This window comes from Myxocyprinus asiaticus, chromosome 32 (genome assembly GCF_019703515.2).
Source record: "Myxocyprinus asiaticus isolate MX2 ecotype Aquarium Trade chromosome 32, UBuf_Myxa_2, whole genome shotgun sequence".
Lineage (NCBI taxonomy): Eukaryota > Metazoa > Chordata > Actinopteri > Cypriniformes > Catostomidae > Myxocyprinus > Myxocyprinus asiaticus.
Genome location: NC_059375.1, coordinates 13,049,872 through 13,067,712, shown reverse-complemented (window position 1 = coordinate 13,067,712; position 17,841 = coordinate 13,049,872). Strand labels below are relative to the sequence as shown.

Here is a 17,841-nt window from a genome sequence, read left to right as displayed (position 1 = left end):
ACAAAACAAAAAAACACTTTACAAACTTATTGAACTGGAATGAAACAAATTAACATTTTATTTAAATTAAATTAAACAGCAAACCATATTTTAGAAACACCCTATAAGTGCACTAAAAGTGGTTTTGAGTCTTGTCAGATCTGTATAACCCTCAGAAATCTACATAAATGTCTTGAAAAACATTCAAACACTGTTGACAACCACAGCTTTTCCAGTTATCCTTAATCTTGCACATACCTTTTTGAGTGGATACTAAACCATTCACCCAATTAGGATGTAAATCCCTTAAAATTAAAGCTGACAGTCTGCACTTTTGTACACACTGATTCATTTCAAATCCATTATGGTGGCATATAGAGCAAACTTGCACATGCCATTTTGAGTGGATTCTCAAAAAGTCAATTGTCCATTTACGTTTGATCCCCTGAAAATGGGGGGGGGGGGTCTGTGTATAAAACATGCTGTAATTCCTAAACCGTTCACCCAATTTGGATGTAAATACCTTCAAATGAATGCTGACAGTCTTTACTTGAATCATATATTGATTGATACATTTCAAATAACTTTGGTGGCATACAGAGCCAAAATTCTGAAAAGTGTCTTACTGTCCCAATACTTATGAAGGGCACTGTTTTTAACCACTCTTCAATATACTGTAGAACTTGAATTCAGGACCATAGCAAAGTAATCTGGGCCCCCTGACTGTATATTGCTCTGGGCCCCTTTCCTATTAAAAAAAAAAAAGACAGTTTAGAATTTGTTGTGGAATGCCCCTGGACATTTGGGCCCCTAGAATTGTTACCACCTTTCTCCCCACTAGCTACGGTCCCGCTTGAATGGTACAAGCTGCTTACATGAAAGATCTCAATCTTTTTTTCTTTTCTTTTTTTTTCCCTAAAATATTTTATTTCCATTTAGACAGATATGATAATGACTGCAGTGGGAGCTTTTCAGTGGAAAGGTGGATATCAACTATACAGACAAAATGATCAAACAATTGTCTTTCAAGCTGGAAGTGAGCATAACAGTTATCTAGGTGAGTTCTTTTATTTGACAGTGTAATCTGGAACAGTAATCAAATCAGTCAGAATTGTTTTAAAAATCTGAGCATCATATTTAATTTGCAGGTTATTCTTTGACAATAGCAACAATATTCAGTGCAAAGTATGCAGTTCTGGGAGCTCCAAGACACAGGCATAAGGGACATGTAATTGTTTCAAAACTTGATGTTAATCAAAGGGACTTGCAATTGGATCCTCCTGAGGTTGTAACACTCCTATTTGAGTAAATTGTTAGCACAACAGACATTGGTGAAGCAATTAAGTACAAAATAGGCTAAATTTCAAACTGTATCCCTGTTTCTCTCTTTTTAGCCTCAGATTGGGTCATACTTTGGAGCTGAGGTGTGTGTGGTGGATTTGAACTCTGACTCCAACACAGACCTCCTGTTGGTTTCAGCACCAACATATACAGAGACCGATCGAGAGGGCAAAGTGTTTATTTACTTCTATTCTCGGCGGGTAAGTGATGGAGAAAAAATTATCAAGAACATGTTGACACAAATAAATAAATAAATAAATAAACAACTTTTAATTAAACAAGAATTCTTTTTTATTGCATTACGAATATTTTAGTATTCTTGATAACATTTTGTAATGCTCTCTCTCTCTGTTTTATCTTGCAGCCATACTTTACTGTATCAGATACGGTTCTGGTGGGCATGGCAGGACAGAGAGGACGATTTGGCACTTCTCTGTCCAGTCCAGCAGATCTGAATGGAGATGGTTTCAGGGATGTGCTGATTGGAGCTCCCTTAGAGGAAGATGGACAGGGCAGCATCTACATTTTTAATGGAGGAGTAGATAGAATAATGCCAACATATTCACAGGTAAAAGAGACATGGGCTGGGGGCAATTTAAAGGGTTAGTTCACCTAAAAATGAAAATTCAGCCATCATTTACTCACCCGCACGTCGTACTAAATCTGTATGATTTTCTCTCTTTCATCGAAATCAAAAGGAGATATTTTGAAGAATGTTCGAGTCTTTGTTTTCCATATAATGAAAGTGGACAGTGATTTTTACTACCAAGCTCCAAAAAGGACAAAAAAGCACTACAGAAGAATTTTAAATGTAGCCAGTGTAACTCTGCAAGTGCAGGACAAAGTATATCAGAATCAGAATCAGAATCAGAATGAGCTTTATTGCTAAGTATGCTTACACATACAAGGAATTTGTCTTGGTGACAGAAGCTTCCAGTGCACAAACAATACAACAACAAGACAGAGAAAATAAAAAATAAATAAAATAAAAAATAAATAAAAAGCAAATAGAAAATATAAGTATATGTAAATACATAATAAGACCATATATATATATATATATATATATATATATATACAGTTGTGCTCAAAAGTTTGCATACACTGGCAGAAATTGTGACATTTTGGCATTGATTTTGAAAATATGACTGATCATGCAAAAAAACTGTCTTTTATTTAAGGATAGTGATCATATGAAGCCATTTATTATCACATAGTTGTTTGGCTCCTTTTTAAATCATAATGATAACAGAAATCACCCAAATGGCCCTGATCAAAAGTTTACTTACCCTTGAATGTTTGGCCTTGTTACAGACACGCAAGGTGACACACACAGGTTTAAATGGCAATTAAAGGTTAATTTCCCACACCTGTGGCTTATTAAATTGCAATTAGTGTCTGTGTATAAATAGTCAATGAGTGGATGCACTGAGCAGGCTAGATACTGAGCCATAGGAAGCAGAAAAGAACTGTCAAAAGACCTGCATAACAAGGTAATGGAACTTTATAAAGATGGAAAAGGATATAAAAAGATATCCAAAGCCTTGAAAATGCCAGTCAGTACTGTTCAATCACTTATTAAGAAGTGGGAAATTCGGGGATCTCTTGATACCAAGCCAAGGTCAGGTAGACCAAGAAAGATTTCAGCCATAACTGCCAGAAGAATTGTTCGGTATTCAAAGAAAAACCCACAGGTAACCTCAGGAGAAATACAGGCTGCTCTGCAAAAAGACGGTGTGGTTGTTTCATGGAGCACAATATGACGATACTTGAACAAAAATGAGCTGCATGGTCGAGTTGCCAGAAAGAAGCCTTTACTGCGCCAATGCCACAAAAAAGCCTAGTTACAATATGCCCGACAACACCTTGACACACCTCACAGCTTCTGGCACAATGTAATTTGGAGTGACGAGACCAAAATAGAGCTTTATTGTCACAACCATAAGCGCTATGTTTGGAGAGGTGTCAACAAGGCCTCTAGTGAAAAGAATACCATCCCCATTGTGAAGCATGGTGGTAGCTCACTGATGTTTTGGGGGTGTGTGAGCTCTAAAGGCATGGGGAATCTTGTGAAAATTGATGGCAAGATAAATGCATCATGTTAACAGAAAATACTGGCAGACAATTTGCATTCTTCTGCACGAAAGCTGCGCATGGGACGCTCTTGGACTTTCCAGCACGACAATGACCCTAAGCACAAGGCCAAGTTGACCCTCCAGTGGTTACAGCAGAAAAAGTTGAAGGTTCTGAAGTGGCCATCACAGTCCTCTGACCTTAATATCATCGAGCCACTCTGGGGAGATCTCAGACGTGCGGTTCATGCAAGACGACCAAAGACTTTGCGAGACCTGGAAGATTTTGCCAAGATGAATGGGCAGCTATACCACCTGCAAGAATTTGGGGCCTCATAGACAACTATTACAAAAGACTGCATGCTGTTATTGATGCTAAAGGGGGCAATACACAGTATTAAGAACTAAGGGTATACAGACTTTTGAACAGGGGTCATTTCATTTTTTTCTTTGTTGCCATGTTTTGTTTTATGCTTGTGCCATTCTGTTATAACCTACAGTTGAATATGAATCCCATAAGAAATAAAAGAAATGTGTTTTGCCTGCTCACTCATGTTTTCTTTAAAAATGGTACATATATTACCAATTCTCCAAGGGTATGCAAATTTTGAGCACAACTAAATGTATATATATATATATATATATATATATATATATATATATATATGTACGTATGCACAAATACAAATGTGTTATACTGTATATAGATAGTGCAAGGGAATGTATGGCAGAAGAGGTAGGATATGTTGGATAAAAATAAATAGACTAAGCTGTGTATTGAACATAATTATTGCTCAATGGGGCAGTTTTAACTGCTCATGAGATGGACCGTTTTTTAGAACAAAATTTTCTTGTGCCTGACGGTTCTCATGCTCAGTTCAACCTCTGCTGGGCACACTGACTTTCAATGATGTAAAAGCATGTTCCACCGCCTCTCATTTTCCCTGGCTCGCTTCCCTCACTTGCATCTCATAGCACGCTTGAACAACACAACTGCGCCGCTGAATAAAATGTTCAGGAAAACGTCCAAATAGTCAAAAACTGGGAAAAGACTGTCTGGTATATGCTGCCAAATGTTCAGCAGTTCGTCCCTGGTAAAACTCATTGGAAAAAAAAATACTAAACACAGGACAAACAAACAAAAACAACAAAAGAATTTGAGAGCTCCACACTGAGGCTGCCATCCGTGGCGCCATCTTGTATCAAACAGTATATTGTGAATTCTTAGATTTAACGGTATTTCTGTAAAATTTTTCATAAAATTACAACCTGCTTTAATAAATTACATGCAGACGATACATTTTCATTTATTTAATAAACTGATCATGTAAATAGTGACAGTGCAGGGTGTAAAACGTATATGAACCCTTGAATCTATTAAATAATCAACTGTCATTGGCAATAATGACCTCCACCAAACTTTTCTAGTAATTGTGGTTCAGACCTGCACAACAGTCAGGAGGACTTTAACACCATGCCTCTATTCAAAACTGTTTCAGTTCTGCAATATTCTTGGTATGTCTGGTGTGAATCGCTCTTTTGTAATAAGGACAAAGCATCTCAGTCGGGCTGAGGTCAGGACAGAGACTGTGCCTCTGTTGACATTTTGTGTTCTATCATCAAACCTGTATCTTGCACTATTTTTTTCTATTTACTCCTTGGACTGTTATATCTCTTTATCTGTCCAATTCCCTCTTTCTTCCACTGTATGTGATGACAGAGAATCGTTGGATCATCTGTGCAACCAGGTTTGCAGCTCTTTGGGATTTCATTAAGTCAGTCCTCTCTAGACCAGAGTGGAGACAACCTACCTGATGTTGCTGTTGGGTCCATGGGAGCAGTTCTGCTTCTCAGGTCTGTTTGCTTTTAAAAAGAACCTAACATGCATTGAAAAAAGTGGTAACCTGCAATTGTTACCTCAAGGATCTATTTCTACTAGATCTAAGACTGTTGGTGATGAATCATTTATCAAGTTGATTTATTCAGATTTTTTTTAATTTTTTATTTATTTATATAAAACCAGTTAATTTAGATGTTACAGCATGAAGCACATAGTTTTGGTTACCTTACAAAACATTTCTTAGGGTGTACACAAGAAATAAGAAAAAAAAGTTTTGTTCAAGTCAAACACTTTATTTAACCCCAAGCATCATTTATAGGTGGGACAGGTGGGACCCTACCCCACAAATTTTTGGATTTGTCAATTTTGTCCCCACCACTTTTTGAAAAGTATTCTTCAGGTATGTGTCTAATGCAGAAGAAACATCTTCAGTTCTTGAGCAAGAGTTTCAATTTAGTTTGTGTGTGTTATAATAAATGGCGATCCAGCACTAGAATGTGTTATTTTAATGTGATGATTCGTGCTCGTTACGGCTCTCATCAGTGATGTTGAGTGACAGCGTGTGATGATGTTCTCTTGTATATACAGACCAAAGTGTCTTTAAAGGCAAGTCAGTCCACTCAGCAGCCATTTTTGGAACGCTCCTGGGCAACTATTTTCAGTGGATTCAAGCGGCATATAAGTGCAGCTTCTGTCTACTTGAATGGGGAAAAACCAAAATCTACAAATGGTTAGTCAAGATTACAATCAAAGAACATATTGCAAATCAGCAGTAAAATCTGAGAACACTGGTATCATAAATTGTGTTTCTTTAGCTTAGATTTAGCAAAAAAAACCCTTGCTATTTTCCCAGTTTGAATAGCTAATGCGCATGCGCTTTCTCAGAGTTGATTGAGAGGCGATGTCTGTATCTAAAAGGCGATTGGATCTTTTACCTGTAAGTGGGGAGATCCTTTTCTACATCCATTGGCCATTGGACGTTCCAATTTCTCCCATTCTTTTCAATAGAAGTGGCACGTCTCTGCTAAATAGTCTCTGATCCAAATGCGCACTCCAATCGCTGCGCTGTTACGCAGGTCTCACTCATTTACAGTTAAATCGCAAGGCAAAATGCAAACAGATGTGTCACCGCTCATGATATACAGTACATTTGCTGGCATACAGATGCAATCTTTATTTATTAACATACAAAGTTATATTAGGGTGGATTCAGGCCTGGACTGGCCATCGGAAGTGGCAGGGGGAATCCCGGTGAACTGGTGACTGATTTGGCCCACTGCCCCGCTTGTTTTTATTTATTTACTTATTCATTATTATTTTATATTATTGCCACCCAAGTGATTTCTGAATTTGATAATAAATCGATAATAAATCACAAATCCGCTAGTCTTGACTAATCTGGGCCACCCCTAAAATGGGTCATACAATTGCATGAGCGGTTCAAGTAAATGCGCGGAAAACCCCACTCACTCAAGGACGCACATTCATTCATTCAGTACATGGACAGCGCAGCTAATGTAAGTGTCTAAATGCTTGCACAGTACAGATGAATTATAAAGTTTACCCTCTTAAACTCAATGCTGTTGATACGAATGTATGAAGCATGCTGTCTGCTGAAATAACGAAAAATAAACACAGAATTAACTGAAACGAGAGAGCGCATTTTACCTGTCAGTCAGGAGGGTGTGGAAGTGGTGTTCATTACTATAGCAACAGTAGGCCACCTGCGTGTTTTCTCTCTGAATCATCATTGACAGTAGAAAGAAAAAGAATTAAATGAAAATCAGATAAATGCTCTCACATACAGAATAAAATTAAGAATAAAGAATAAATAAAATCAATTCATGTTTATTTGTTAATTTTCTAATGGTAGTGTTGTAAAAAAAAAAAAAAAACTTTAATCACAAAAACATTATGTTTGATCCATGTACAAGTTCAATTAGGCCCTATAATGGTAGCAAATTATTGCAACATGGAGTGATATTTACAAAAAAATAAATATATACTTCCTTTTGTGATGAATCAGAGAAAGAGAACAAAGAGGACAGGTATTTATTATTCAGTGAACAATTTAGTTTAGGAGTTGTTGAGAAAATGCATGATAATATTTACATCTTGGGTAATATATCCATGGAGGCATTGTTTGATTGCTTTTCGTTAAATGTATTGGTAACACATTGAAATAAGGTTATGTATCCATTAACATTACACAAAGAATTAACACGAAAAATGAACAATACTTTTAAAGCATTTGTAATATTGGTTTATGTTAATCTATACATATACTAATACAGTTTATTACTGAAACTTGGTAATGTAACATCATTAAGAACTAACATGAACTAGCGATGAATGACATGTAGAAATTAACATTAATTTTATGCATTAAAAAGTATTCATTATGTCTTTAAACCTAATTTGGAACGTTACATGTTCATGTGTAAACATATACAACCCTAGCAGAAAGTGTATTGTTATCCCCAACATAAGATGTCATTTTTAAATTTCTTGTGGGTTTATTGGGTGGCCAGGATGAGTGTGAGACTCCCAGCCTGAAATTATGTCCCAGTCTGGCCCTGGGCAGATTGGAACCTGGAACTCCTTGTACTCCTTAGAGGTGTCGCTACACAGCCGAGTTAAGCCTGGTCTGTGCCTGCTCAAAATTCAGTGTAAAGACGCAATGCCGCATACAATCCAGACAAAATTAAGCCTGCTCTGACCCACCTCAGCCCTTAGTATCAAAGGCAGCTCTGATGCTGTTTTGGTTCTGTGTAAATGGCTGGCTGGCTGCCTGGCTTGTTGTCATGACAGAGCATATCTTTCATAATTTAGTTTCATATTTAAAAGTATAATTTCATCTTTTCATTCATTTTATTTTTCTATATTAAAATTTAATATTTAAAACATTAATCTCAAAACAATATTTATGCAATTGTACTTACTGCGTAAGAGCATTTATGCCTGCTCTGAGCAGCATTAAACAGTCTGTGTAAATACACCTAAATGCCCCTTTAGATGCAGCTTCTGTGCCACCTTTGCAGTGTAAAGATGGCTTTAGAGGTGAAAACTCTACCATGAGACCAATCTGTCATTCTGGCTAAAATTGACTGATCCTTGTATTTAACATCACTTAATCAACCTTAATACATTAAGTCACACATACAAAACTGATTTTAAGGGTTAGATCAAGTAGAAATAGCTCCTAAAACTAATAAATTGCAGGTTACCACTTTTTACAGTATACAATGGTGTCCAAAAGAATTAGACAGAATTCTGTTGGATTCAGCATGAAATTTTAACCTGTAAATGAACAAAGTTTTAGGATTTTGAAAAATATAAAACAAATAAACATTATGACATAAAATGAATAATGATTTCTAGGTCACTTATCAAATAAGTGATCATTTGATCATGTCAGCTGATCTGTACAAAAACTCTGTGCTTTCACTGATGCACACAAGATGGTGTATTGAACATTCTTAAATCATGCTGTGTGTGTGTGTGTGTGTGTGTGTGTGTGTGTGTGTGTGTGTGTGTGTGTGTGTGATTCAGGTCCAGACCTATCATGCGCTTGGAAACAAGAGTAACTTACTTTCCATCTAAAATCCCAACCAGTGAAACAGACTGCCCAAAGACACTGGAAAACACTCTTACAGTGTGCTTCACAATGAGCGCATACAAACATGCCATAGCAGGTTTATGTATTGGCTGATTACATCCTACAATAAAGTTTTGGTGTCTTGAAAGCTATATTACATCACATGTCTTGGAATTTGGTATTATGGCCTTGACAATATTATTTGGCTCCTGCACTTGTGTTTTCCACATTTGCAAGTGGCTTTGAATAAAGGTGTCTGCTCCATGAATACTGAATAAATATAATAAATACATTTTCTAGATTTGGCTGCCAATATTAATTACACCATAAAGCTAGATGCCAAGCGACATACATTTCGAGCATACTTCTCAGTCAAAAACCGTGTCCTCAATGATCGGATGACTGTTGGGATGAGGAAAGAATGCAAGGATCATCGTTTCTTTATAGATGTAAGCATCAAATGTCATTGTCATTTTCTTTTTTAGTATGTGTGATAATAAGTTCTGTGACTTTGATTAAAGTCTAAAATCTTGGACTAAGAAATATTAATGCAATACCCTAGGATTTGATTATTCACATGCATGTTGCTATGTTATTAACATTGCTTATAAGGTTTACTTGTCTCAATCAGGCTTGTTCAGAAGATGCCCTGAACCCATTGTCCAATCAGTTAACTTTCATTTTTGAAGGACTTCCATCTAAAACAATGAAAGACTTGAGGCCAGTACTCCTGCCAGAGATAAAAAACACTACAGATCACAATGTAAGAATTCCTTTTTTTTTTTTTTTTTTCACATTGAGTGCCATCTCGTATATCTTGTGCTATCTTTCTTAAAAATAAATGCCAATTGGTTTGATATTTTGTTTTTAATGTAATGGCATTCATACATTTTGCAGTGTGGTTTTAATGCCCAAATACCCATCTTAATGTGTAAAAAGTGAAGCGCTGTGAATACTTTCTGGATACACTGTTTGTGCATGCTCTCATTTAATTTATTTGATGCTACATTAATAAACAAAGTTCTCACATCATCACCTAGGAGACTGAAGTATGATTTTTTTCGAGTAATTAACATAAAAATATAACAATTTTACTTATGTTCAATACTTTTTATGTAATGTATCTTTATATTTAAAGACAAAACAAAAACAGTTTAACAGTTAACAATTTTGTTTTTAATTTTTTTGTGCTCTCACAATGGTTTACAGCTGGATTTTGAGATAAACTGTGGAACTGATAACATCTGTGTTGATAACCTCAGAATGGATTTCAATTTCTCTGGGTGAGTTAATTAAACCATATTTTTAATAGTGGAGAAAGCAGCATTAATAAAAGATGACTCATTGTTTAGTTAATAAATTTTTCACTCTTGTAATGATAATTAATTAATCGTTATAACTGTCTGTATGCCTATGGAGGAATTAACTCTTTTTTTGTTTACCTGATTCAGATCTACAAACATAGAGGTTGGGATCATGCAGGAGATTAATGTGACAGTGTTTGTGGAGAACAGAGGAGAAAACTCATACAACACTGACTTCACCCTCAAATACCCCTTTGGACTTTCTTACAGAAGAATCACCTCTAAACAGGTAAGACCAGACTGCAGAAATGTTGATAGTAATTCTATATATAATAATAATGATGATACTATATTTAACAGTTCTGGAAAAAATTAATAGACCACTGCAAAATTATCAGTTACTTTGGATTTACTATTTATAGGTATGTGTTTGAGTAAAATTAACATTTTTGTTTTATTCTATAAAGTACTGACAACATTTTTCCCAAATTCCAAATAACAATATTGTCATTTAGAGCATTTATTTGCAGAAAATGACAACTGGTCAAAATAACAAAAAAGATGCAGTGTTTTCAGATCTTGAATAATGCAAAGAAAAGAAGTTCATATTCATTTTTAAACAACACAATACTAATGTTTTAACTTTGGAAGAGTTCAGAAATCAATATTTGATGTTTTGGACACTTACGGCACACTTAAAAGTGTATAAATGCCAATGGAGTAGATAACAAAATATCTAAACAAGTGGCATTTATTTTTAAAGAAATATAGCATAAGCACACTTTTCAAGCAAAACTCACACACACACACACACACACACACACACACACACACATTTACACTGCGTGCACAATTATTAGGCAAATTGTATTCCTCAGGATTAATTTTATTGTTGAACAAACACAATGCTCTCAGTCAATCCAAAATGTTATGGAACTTCAACCCTGAAAGTTTAACAAAGAAAAGTGAGTTTTGTCTTTCTCAGGGGAATATATAAGTGTGCACATTTATTAGGCAACTAAATTACAAAAATTATTTCTCCCAACTCAATTGTTTATTCTCAATTTTTATAGTAAGTGCAACAAATAAGTAATACAAAATGACAATTAAATAACATTTTGGCCTTTCAAAAATATTCAGTGACCAATATAGCCACCCTTCTTTTCAATAACTGCCATGAGCCATTCATCCATGGAGTCTGTCAGTTTCTTGATCTGTTCACGATCAACTTTCACTGAAGCAGCAACCACAGCCTCCCAAATGCTGTTCAAAGGGCATATTGTCTTCCCTCACTGTAAATCTCACATTTGAGAAGGGCCCACAAGTTCTCAGTAGGATTTAAATCAGGTGAGGAAGGGGCCAAGTCATTATTTGGGCATCTATGAGGCCATTGCTGGCTAGCCAAGCAGTGGAGTACTTGGATGCATGTGATGGAGCATTGTCCTGCATAAAGATCATGGCCTTCTTGAATGCTGAGGACTTTTTCCTCTACCACTGCTTGAAGAAAGTACTTTCCAGAAACTGGCAGGTTTGGGAGTTGAGTTTCAGTCCATCTTCAACTCGAAAAGGTCCAACTATCTCATCCTTAATGATTGCAGCCCATACCAGTACCCCTCCTCCACCTTGCTGGTGCCTGACTCGAAGTGGTGCCCAGTGTCCATTAGTGATCCAGCCACGGGCCCATCCATCTGGTCCATCAAGAGTCACTCTCATTTCATCTGTCCATAAAACCTTTGAAAAATCTGTCTTCAGGTATTTCTTTGCCCAATCTTGATGCTTCAACTTGTGAATCTTATTCAGTGGTGGTCGTATTTCAGCCTTCATGATCTTGGCTATGTCTCTGAGTACTTGGCACCTTGTACTTCTGTACACTACAGGTAGGTTGCAGTTCTGGAATTTGGTGGCACTGGAGGATAATGGGTTCCTGGTAGCTTCACGTTTAATTCTTCTCAAGTCTTTTGCAGTTAATTTGTGCCTTTTCTTCGCCATGCATTTTTTGCACCCCAGTTGACTATTCGCAACAAAAAGTTTGATTGTCCAGTGGTCATGCCTCAATAGTTTAGCTATTTCAAGAGTGTTGCAACCGTATGAAAGGCATTTTACAATTTTTGACATTCCAGTTTTAATTAAATCTCTTTTTTGTCCCATTTTACCTGAGGTAATGAAGCTGCCTAATAATTATGCACACCTTGATATAAGATGTTAGTCACTTTCGCCACACCCTCCCTCAATACACAAATACATATCACCTGAAAATGACTGAATCCAATAAGCCTTCAAGTTTATATGGTTTGGAGTTGGAAAATGTGCATGGAAATAATGATAAGATCAGAATACTCACTTGCCTAATAATTGTGCACAGTGTAATGTCCACACAGAGGTAAACAGTACAGGACACAAATATTAGAGGTATAAAATAAAATAGTCTATATTGGCAACACATGAACCAGTTACATCAGATCTCCAGACTACACATCACAGCACAGCAATTCATCTGAGATACATGTAACAATGTATCCGCCATATACAGTACTGTGCAAAAGTTTTAGGCACTTGTGAAAAATGTTGCATAGTGAGGATTCTTCAAAAATAATTACATAAATAGTTTTCATTTATCACTTAATATCATACAAAGTCCAGTAAACATAAAAAAGCGAAATCAATATTCGGTGTGACCACCTTTGCCTTTAAAACAGCACCAAATCTCCTAGGTACACCTGTACACAGTTTTTCCTGGTTGTTGGCAGATAGGATGTTCCAAGCTTCTTGGAGAATTCACCACAGTTCTTCTATCTATTTAGGCTGTCTCAAATGCTTCTGTCTCTTTATGTAATCTCAGGCAGATACGATGGTCAGTGGGGGGCTTTGTGGGGGCCATGACATCTGTTGCAGGGGTCCCTTTTCTTCTGTTATAATCTTTTCTATTTGCAAAAGTAATGTTTGGGAGTCTAAAATGTGTTTTTCATATTGACACATTAAAGCTGAAGATATAAATAACCATCTTAAGACAAATGCTTTTGTGAAACATCTTATGTGCCTAAGACATTTGCACAGTACTGTATGATGACTGCCAATGATAGCGGAGACAACACAGTATTTGGCAAGCTTCTTAGCTCCTTTTTTGACATTCCCAAAAGTTGGAGCCCCCCCTTACCAACCTATGTGTATGTCCTAAGCTGCCAAATATGAATACCAATAGTCTTCTCCTATAACACAGTTCTTAAATTATGTCCAGGAGCTATTGATATTTAATTACTTTAATCATAAAAGCTTCCTCTAAACTAGTCAAAGGTGCAGCCAACCTCAAAACAAACACCTGTTTGGACTCTTCTTTAGTCACTACAACATCAGGTGTATTGGCAGAAAGATGAGAAAAAGTTATTTTGTAAAGACAAAACATCAAGATATGTGACATTGATTCAATAACCTGTTCTTCGGTGTGATGCAAATAATAAGGGACATGAACGGTGGGATACCAGAAAGAGTGAAAAGTCTAGTAGGGAGGATCTGTAGTCTGGCTTTAACTGTGAATATGACAGTTTCCTCATAGTGTGCAATGTTCTTAAGAAATGAATGAGAAACAGAATGGTTAATTAACAGGAGGATCACCCCTAAACAGGTAAGACCAGATTGCAAAAATAATAATAATGACAATACTATATTTTTTAATCAAGAAAGAAAAACTAAATATTGTTACATCCCCCTTTCTACATTTTGGCAAATAACACATTGGAAAATATGATTATATTTTGAATATATATTTCAGTAAATCTGAATATATAAATATGAATCAGAATATATAGTTGTAAATCCTGAATATGTAGTTCTGAATATATACTGTAAATATATAACCGAATATACATTTGTAAATCTTCAATATATAAACCTCAGCCAAGTGTTTCAGGTAGCTGTGGATTAGACCTGCACAATTTTTAGAAATAATTGAGGACCATCCTTCCTTACAGAACTCCTTCAGCTCAGCCATATTCTTAGGATGTCTGGTGTAAACATCTCTCCTGAGGTCATTACACAGCATCTCTATTAGGTTAAGGTCTGGGCTCTGACTGGGCCACTCTCAGTGTTGGGCTCTGACAGTGCCACTCTCACTCTCAAGCTACTCAAAAAAATTTAGCTAGCTAAGCTACCAACTACTCAACAGGAAATTCGTTAAGCAAAGCTAAAGGCTACACTTCAGAAAAAGTAGAAAGTTCCCTATATGTCACTCACTCGACGTTGGTGTCGATGTAGTGACACTAGGGGTCACTCTTGGGAGCCCGAGACACCTCTGGTCTTTGATAAAAGGCCAATGAAAATTGGCGAGTGGTATTTGCAAGCCACTCCCCTGAACATACGGGTATAAAAGGAGCTGGTACGCAACCACTCATTCAGATTTTCTCTTCGGAGCCGAACGGTCATGCTCGCTGAGCTGAATACTACTGTTCATTCACCTGCTGGATCTGACGGTGCATTTCAGCGGCTACTCCCTCCTCTGCACTGGTGCACTGCAGAGAATGCCCCTGGGCGCGATTTGGGGACCCCAATGGGACCGCCTCCGCCAGGTATCCCCCCGCGGACCTCCCATTCCCCAGCATGCTCATCTGCCCCGATCGGGCTTCCGGGTGAGTCCGCCGGCTCGTCTCACGGCGAGTTCGACCTCTTATTCGGAGCCCGCGAAAGTGATGAGCTCTCGAGCGCAGCATCGGAGAGTGGGCTCGTCCAGTCGGAAGCCTCAGCTGGGCTCCTCCCTTCGGGGTCGATCGCCCAGTCACAGGCTGACGCGGAGATGACGACATGCTTTCCCGGACAGCCGTGAGCATCGGTTAGAGTGGATTTCACTGCTCTTCCCTGAACCCTCGCGGCTCGGTGATTGGTTCCTGGGCTCGCGGCACCGCTCAAAGCCACGCCCCGCCCCGTTCCTTTCTTCCCGGAAGTGCATGAAGAGCTGACAAGGTCACGGGAGGCACTTTTTACTGCCCGGTCCCAATCTTTTCAGCTTCCCTGCTCTCACTACCCTCGATGGTGGGGCGGCCAAGGGTTATTCGGCAATCCCCCGGTGGATAAAGGCGCTCGCGGTGTACCTATGCCCACAGAGCGCCGCCACCTGGCGCGGGTGCCCAAAGCCCCCGTCCAAGGCCTGTAGGTTTACGTCGTCTCTGACGGTCAAAGCCTATGGTGCCGCTGGACAAGCCGCCTCCGCCCTGCACGCCATGGCTCTCCTGCAAGTCTGCCAAGGCGCTAAAGGAACTGCACGAGGGTAGTTCCGCCCCAGGATTGATGCAGGAACTGCGCTCGGCGACCGACCTCGCTCTCCGAGCGACGGAGGTCATGGCGCGGTCTCTCGGGCGGACGATGGCCACACTAGTGGTCCAGGAGCGCCACCTTTGGCTCAACCTGGTCGAGATGGGTGAGGCCGACAGGACACGATTCCTTGCTGCCCCCATTTCCCAGGCGGGCCTATTCGGCAACACCGTCGAGGACTTTGCCCAGCAGTTCTCGATGGTAGAGCAGTAGATGGATGCTAGCCGGCTCATCCTGCCCCGGCGCGGCTCAAGATCCCACACCCCATCTACTCATCGCCAAGGGCGTCCCCCTGCGGTGACTGCACCAGCTCCGCCCCTTCGGCCTGGCCCCGGCGTGGAGCTCACCGCAGGAAGCAGACGCCACCCGTCTCGCGGCCGCCCAGAACCCGTGAAAGGCTTCAAAGCGCCCTTGAGACGGGCGACCCAGGGACAATGAAACCCGCTGCTCTGGAGCTGGTAAGCAGATCTTCATCTTTTTGTTACCTTTTGCATTTAATTGTGCTGCATGCCCAAGTGGCTGCAGTACTCAAGAGCTCAGCAAGAGTGGTTTCCTTGTTCCCTGGGTCACATATCCGGTGTGTACGGCTGGCATCACGACCACCAGCCACCACTCCATTTGGCAGGTTGGCGCTCCAGCGGCGGTCTCCCGCCCTGAGCGCCCAGCTGTGGCACAAATCCGCCCCCGATGTGACAGTCTCCATGGGTCACGAGGACAGGCCTCTTCCTCCCCCGTCCCAGGCTGTTCCGGGGTGGTCACAAGGAGCCAGGTAAGTGCTTCGATGTCCTCGGACTCAGCACGGCCATGATGTGGTGTGGCATCTCGAGCTCCGCCCCGCCGCGAGGCCCCACCTGCCGGTACATCCGATGATGTTGTCCCTTTGGTCCCCCTTGCGCGGAACTTGGACGCATGGCTTGCGCTTTCCAGTCCGTCACGAGGGCTGGTCCGGACCGTCCGACTCGGTTGCATGATTCACTTCGCCGGGCATCCGCCCAGGTTCAGCGGTGTCCACTTCACCTTGGTGAAAGACGGAAACGCTGCTACCTTGCGCAGAGATCGCTACCCTCCTACGGAAGGACACCATAGAAACTGTCCCTCCAGCCGAGATGAAGAAGGGGTTTTACAGCCCCTACTTCATTGTTCAGAAAAAAGGCGGTGGGTTGCGGCCAATCTTGGACCTGTGAGTACTGAACCGGGCCTTACACAGACTCCCGTTCAAAATGCTGATGCAAAGACGCATTCTAGCGAGCGTCCGGCATCAAGACCCGAAGGATGCGTACTTTCACGTCTCGATCCTTCCTCGACACAGAGCCTTCCTGCGGTTCGCGTTCGAGGGTCAGGCGTATCAGTACAAAGTCCTCCCTTTCGGCCTGTCCCTGTCTCCTCGCGTCTTTATGAAGATCGCAGAGGCTGCCCTTGCCCCGTTAAGGGAGGTGGGCATTCGCATTCTCAACTATCTCGACGACTGGCTAATCTTAGCTCACTCTCGAGACGTGTTATGCGCACACAGGGACCTGGTGCTCTCACACCTCAGCCGACTAGGGCTTCGGGTCAGCTGGGAAAAGAGCAAGCTCCTCCCGGTTCAGAGCATCTCTTTTCTCGGTTTGGAGTTGGACTCAGTCTCCTTGATGGCGCACCTTACGAACAAGTGCGCCCAGTCGGTGCTGACCTGTTTGAAGGCGTTCAAACAGAAAACAGCGGTTCCACTGAAACTTTTTCAGAGGCTCCTGGGGCATATGGCATCCTCGGCGGTGGCCACCCCTCGGGTTGATGCATATGAGGCCGCTTCAGCACTGGCTCCAGACTCGAGTCCCGAGACGGGCATGGCGCCACGGGACACACCGCGTGGCCATTACGTCGGTCTGTCACCGTCTTTTCAGCCCTTGGACCGACCTCTCGTTTCTACGAGCAGGTGTTCCCCTAGAACTGGTCTCCAGGCGCGTCGTGGTCACGACAGATGCCTCCAAAACGGCCTGGGGCGCTGTTGGCAACGGGCACGCAGCCGCCGGCCTCTAGACGGGTCCGCGGCTACGTTGGCACATCAACTGCCTCGAGTTACTGGCAATTCTGCTCGCCCTGCGGAGGTTCCGGCCGTTGATCCAGGGCAAGCACGTGCTAGTTCGGACAGACAGCACGGCAGCGGTAGCATATGTCAACCGCCAAGGCGGTCTGCGCTCCCGCTGTATGTCACAACTCGCCCGCCGTCTCCTCCAACGGAGTTAGCAGCACCAAGTCGCTGCAAGCCACTCACATCCCGGGCAACCTCAACACTTCGGTGGACGCGCCGTAACAACAGGTTACCCTCAAGGGAGAGTGGAGACTCCACCTTCAGGTGGTCCAGCATGTTTTGGAGTCGATTCGGTCAGGCACAGGTGCACCTGTTTGCCTCCCAAGCATCATCTCACTGCC

At 40.8% G+C, this 17,841-nt stretch overlaps 1 protein-coding gene across 2 annotated transcripts in view; it reads left to right on the top strand.

Moving 5' to 3' along the window:
- Nucleotides 1-17,841, top strand: part of LOC127422782 (integrin alpha-X-like) — a 95,209-nt gene that overhangs the window by 57,514 nt on the left and 19,854 nt on the right. For both annotated transcript variants that reach the window (XM_051666542.1, XM_051666546.1), the window contains exons 12-21: nucleotides 919-1,036; nucleotides 1,128-1,264; nucleotides 1,374-1,520; nucleotides 1,685-1,888; nucleotides 5,113-5,246; nucleotides 8,785-8,927; nucleotides 9,131-9,279; nucleotides 9,462-9,593; nucleotides 10,040-10,113; nucleotides 10,282-10,423. In XM_051666542.1, the coding sequence (XP_051522502.1) occupies nucleotides 919-1,036; nucleotides 1,128-1,264; nucleotides 1,374-1,520; nucleotides 1,685-1,888; nucleotides 5,113-5,246; nucleotides 8,785-8,927; nucleotides 9,131-9,279; nucleotides 9,462-9,593; nucleotides 10,040-10,113; nucleotides 10,282-10,423 (1,380 nt within the window). The remainder of the gene's footprint in view (nucleotides 1-918; nucleotides 1,037-1,127; nucleotides 1,265-1,373; nucleotides 1,521-1,684; nucleotides 1,889-5,112; nucleotides 5,247-8,784; nucleotides 8,928-9,130; nucleotides 9,280-9,461; nucleotides 9,594-10,039; nucleotides 10,114-10,281; nucleotides 10,424-17,841) is intronic.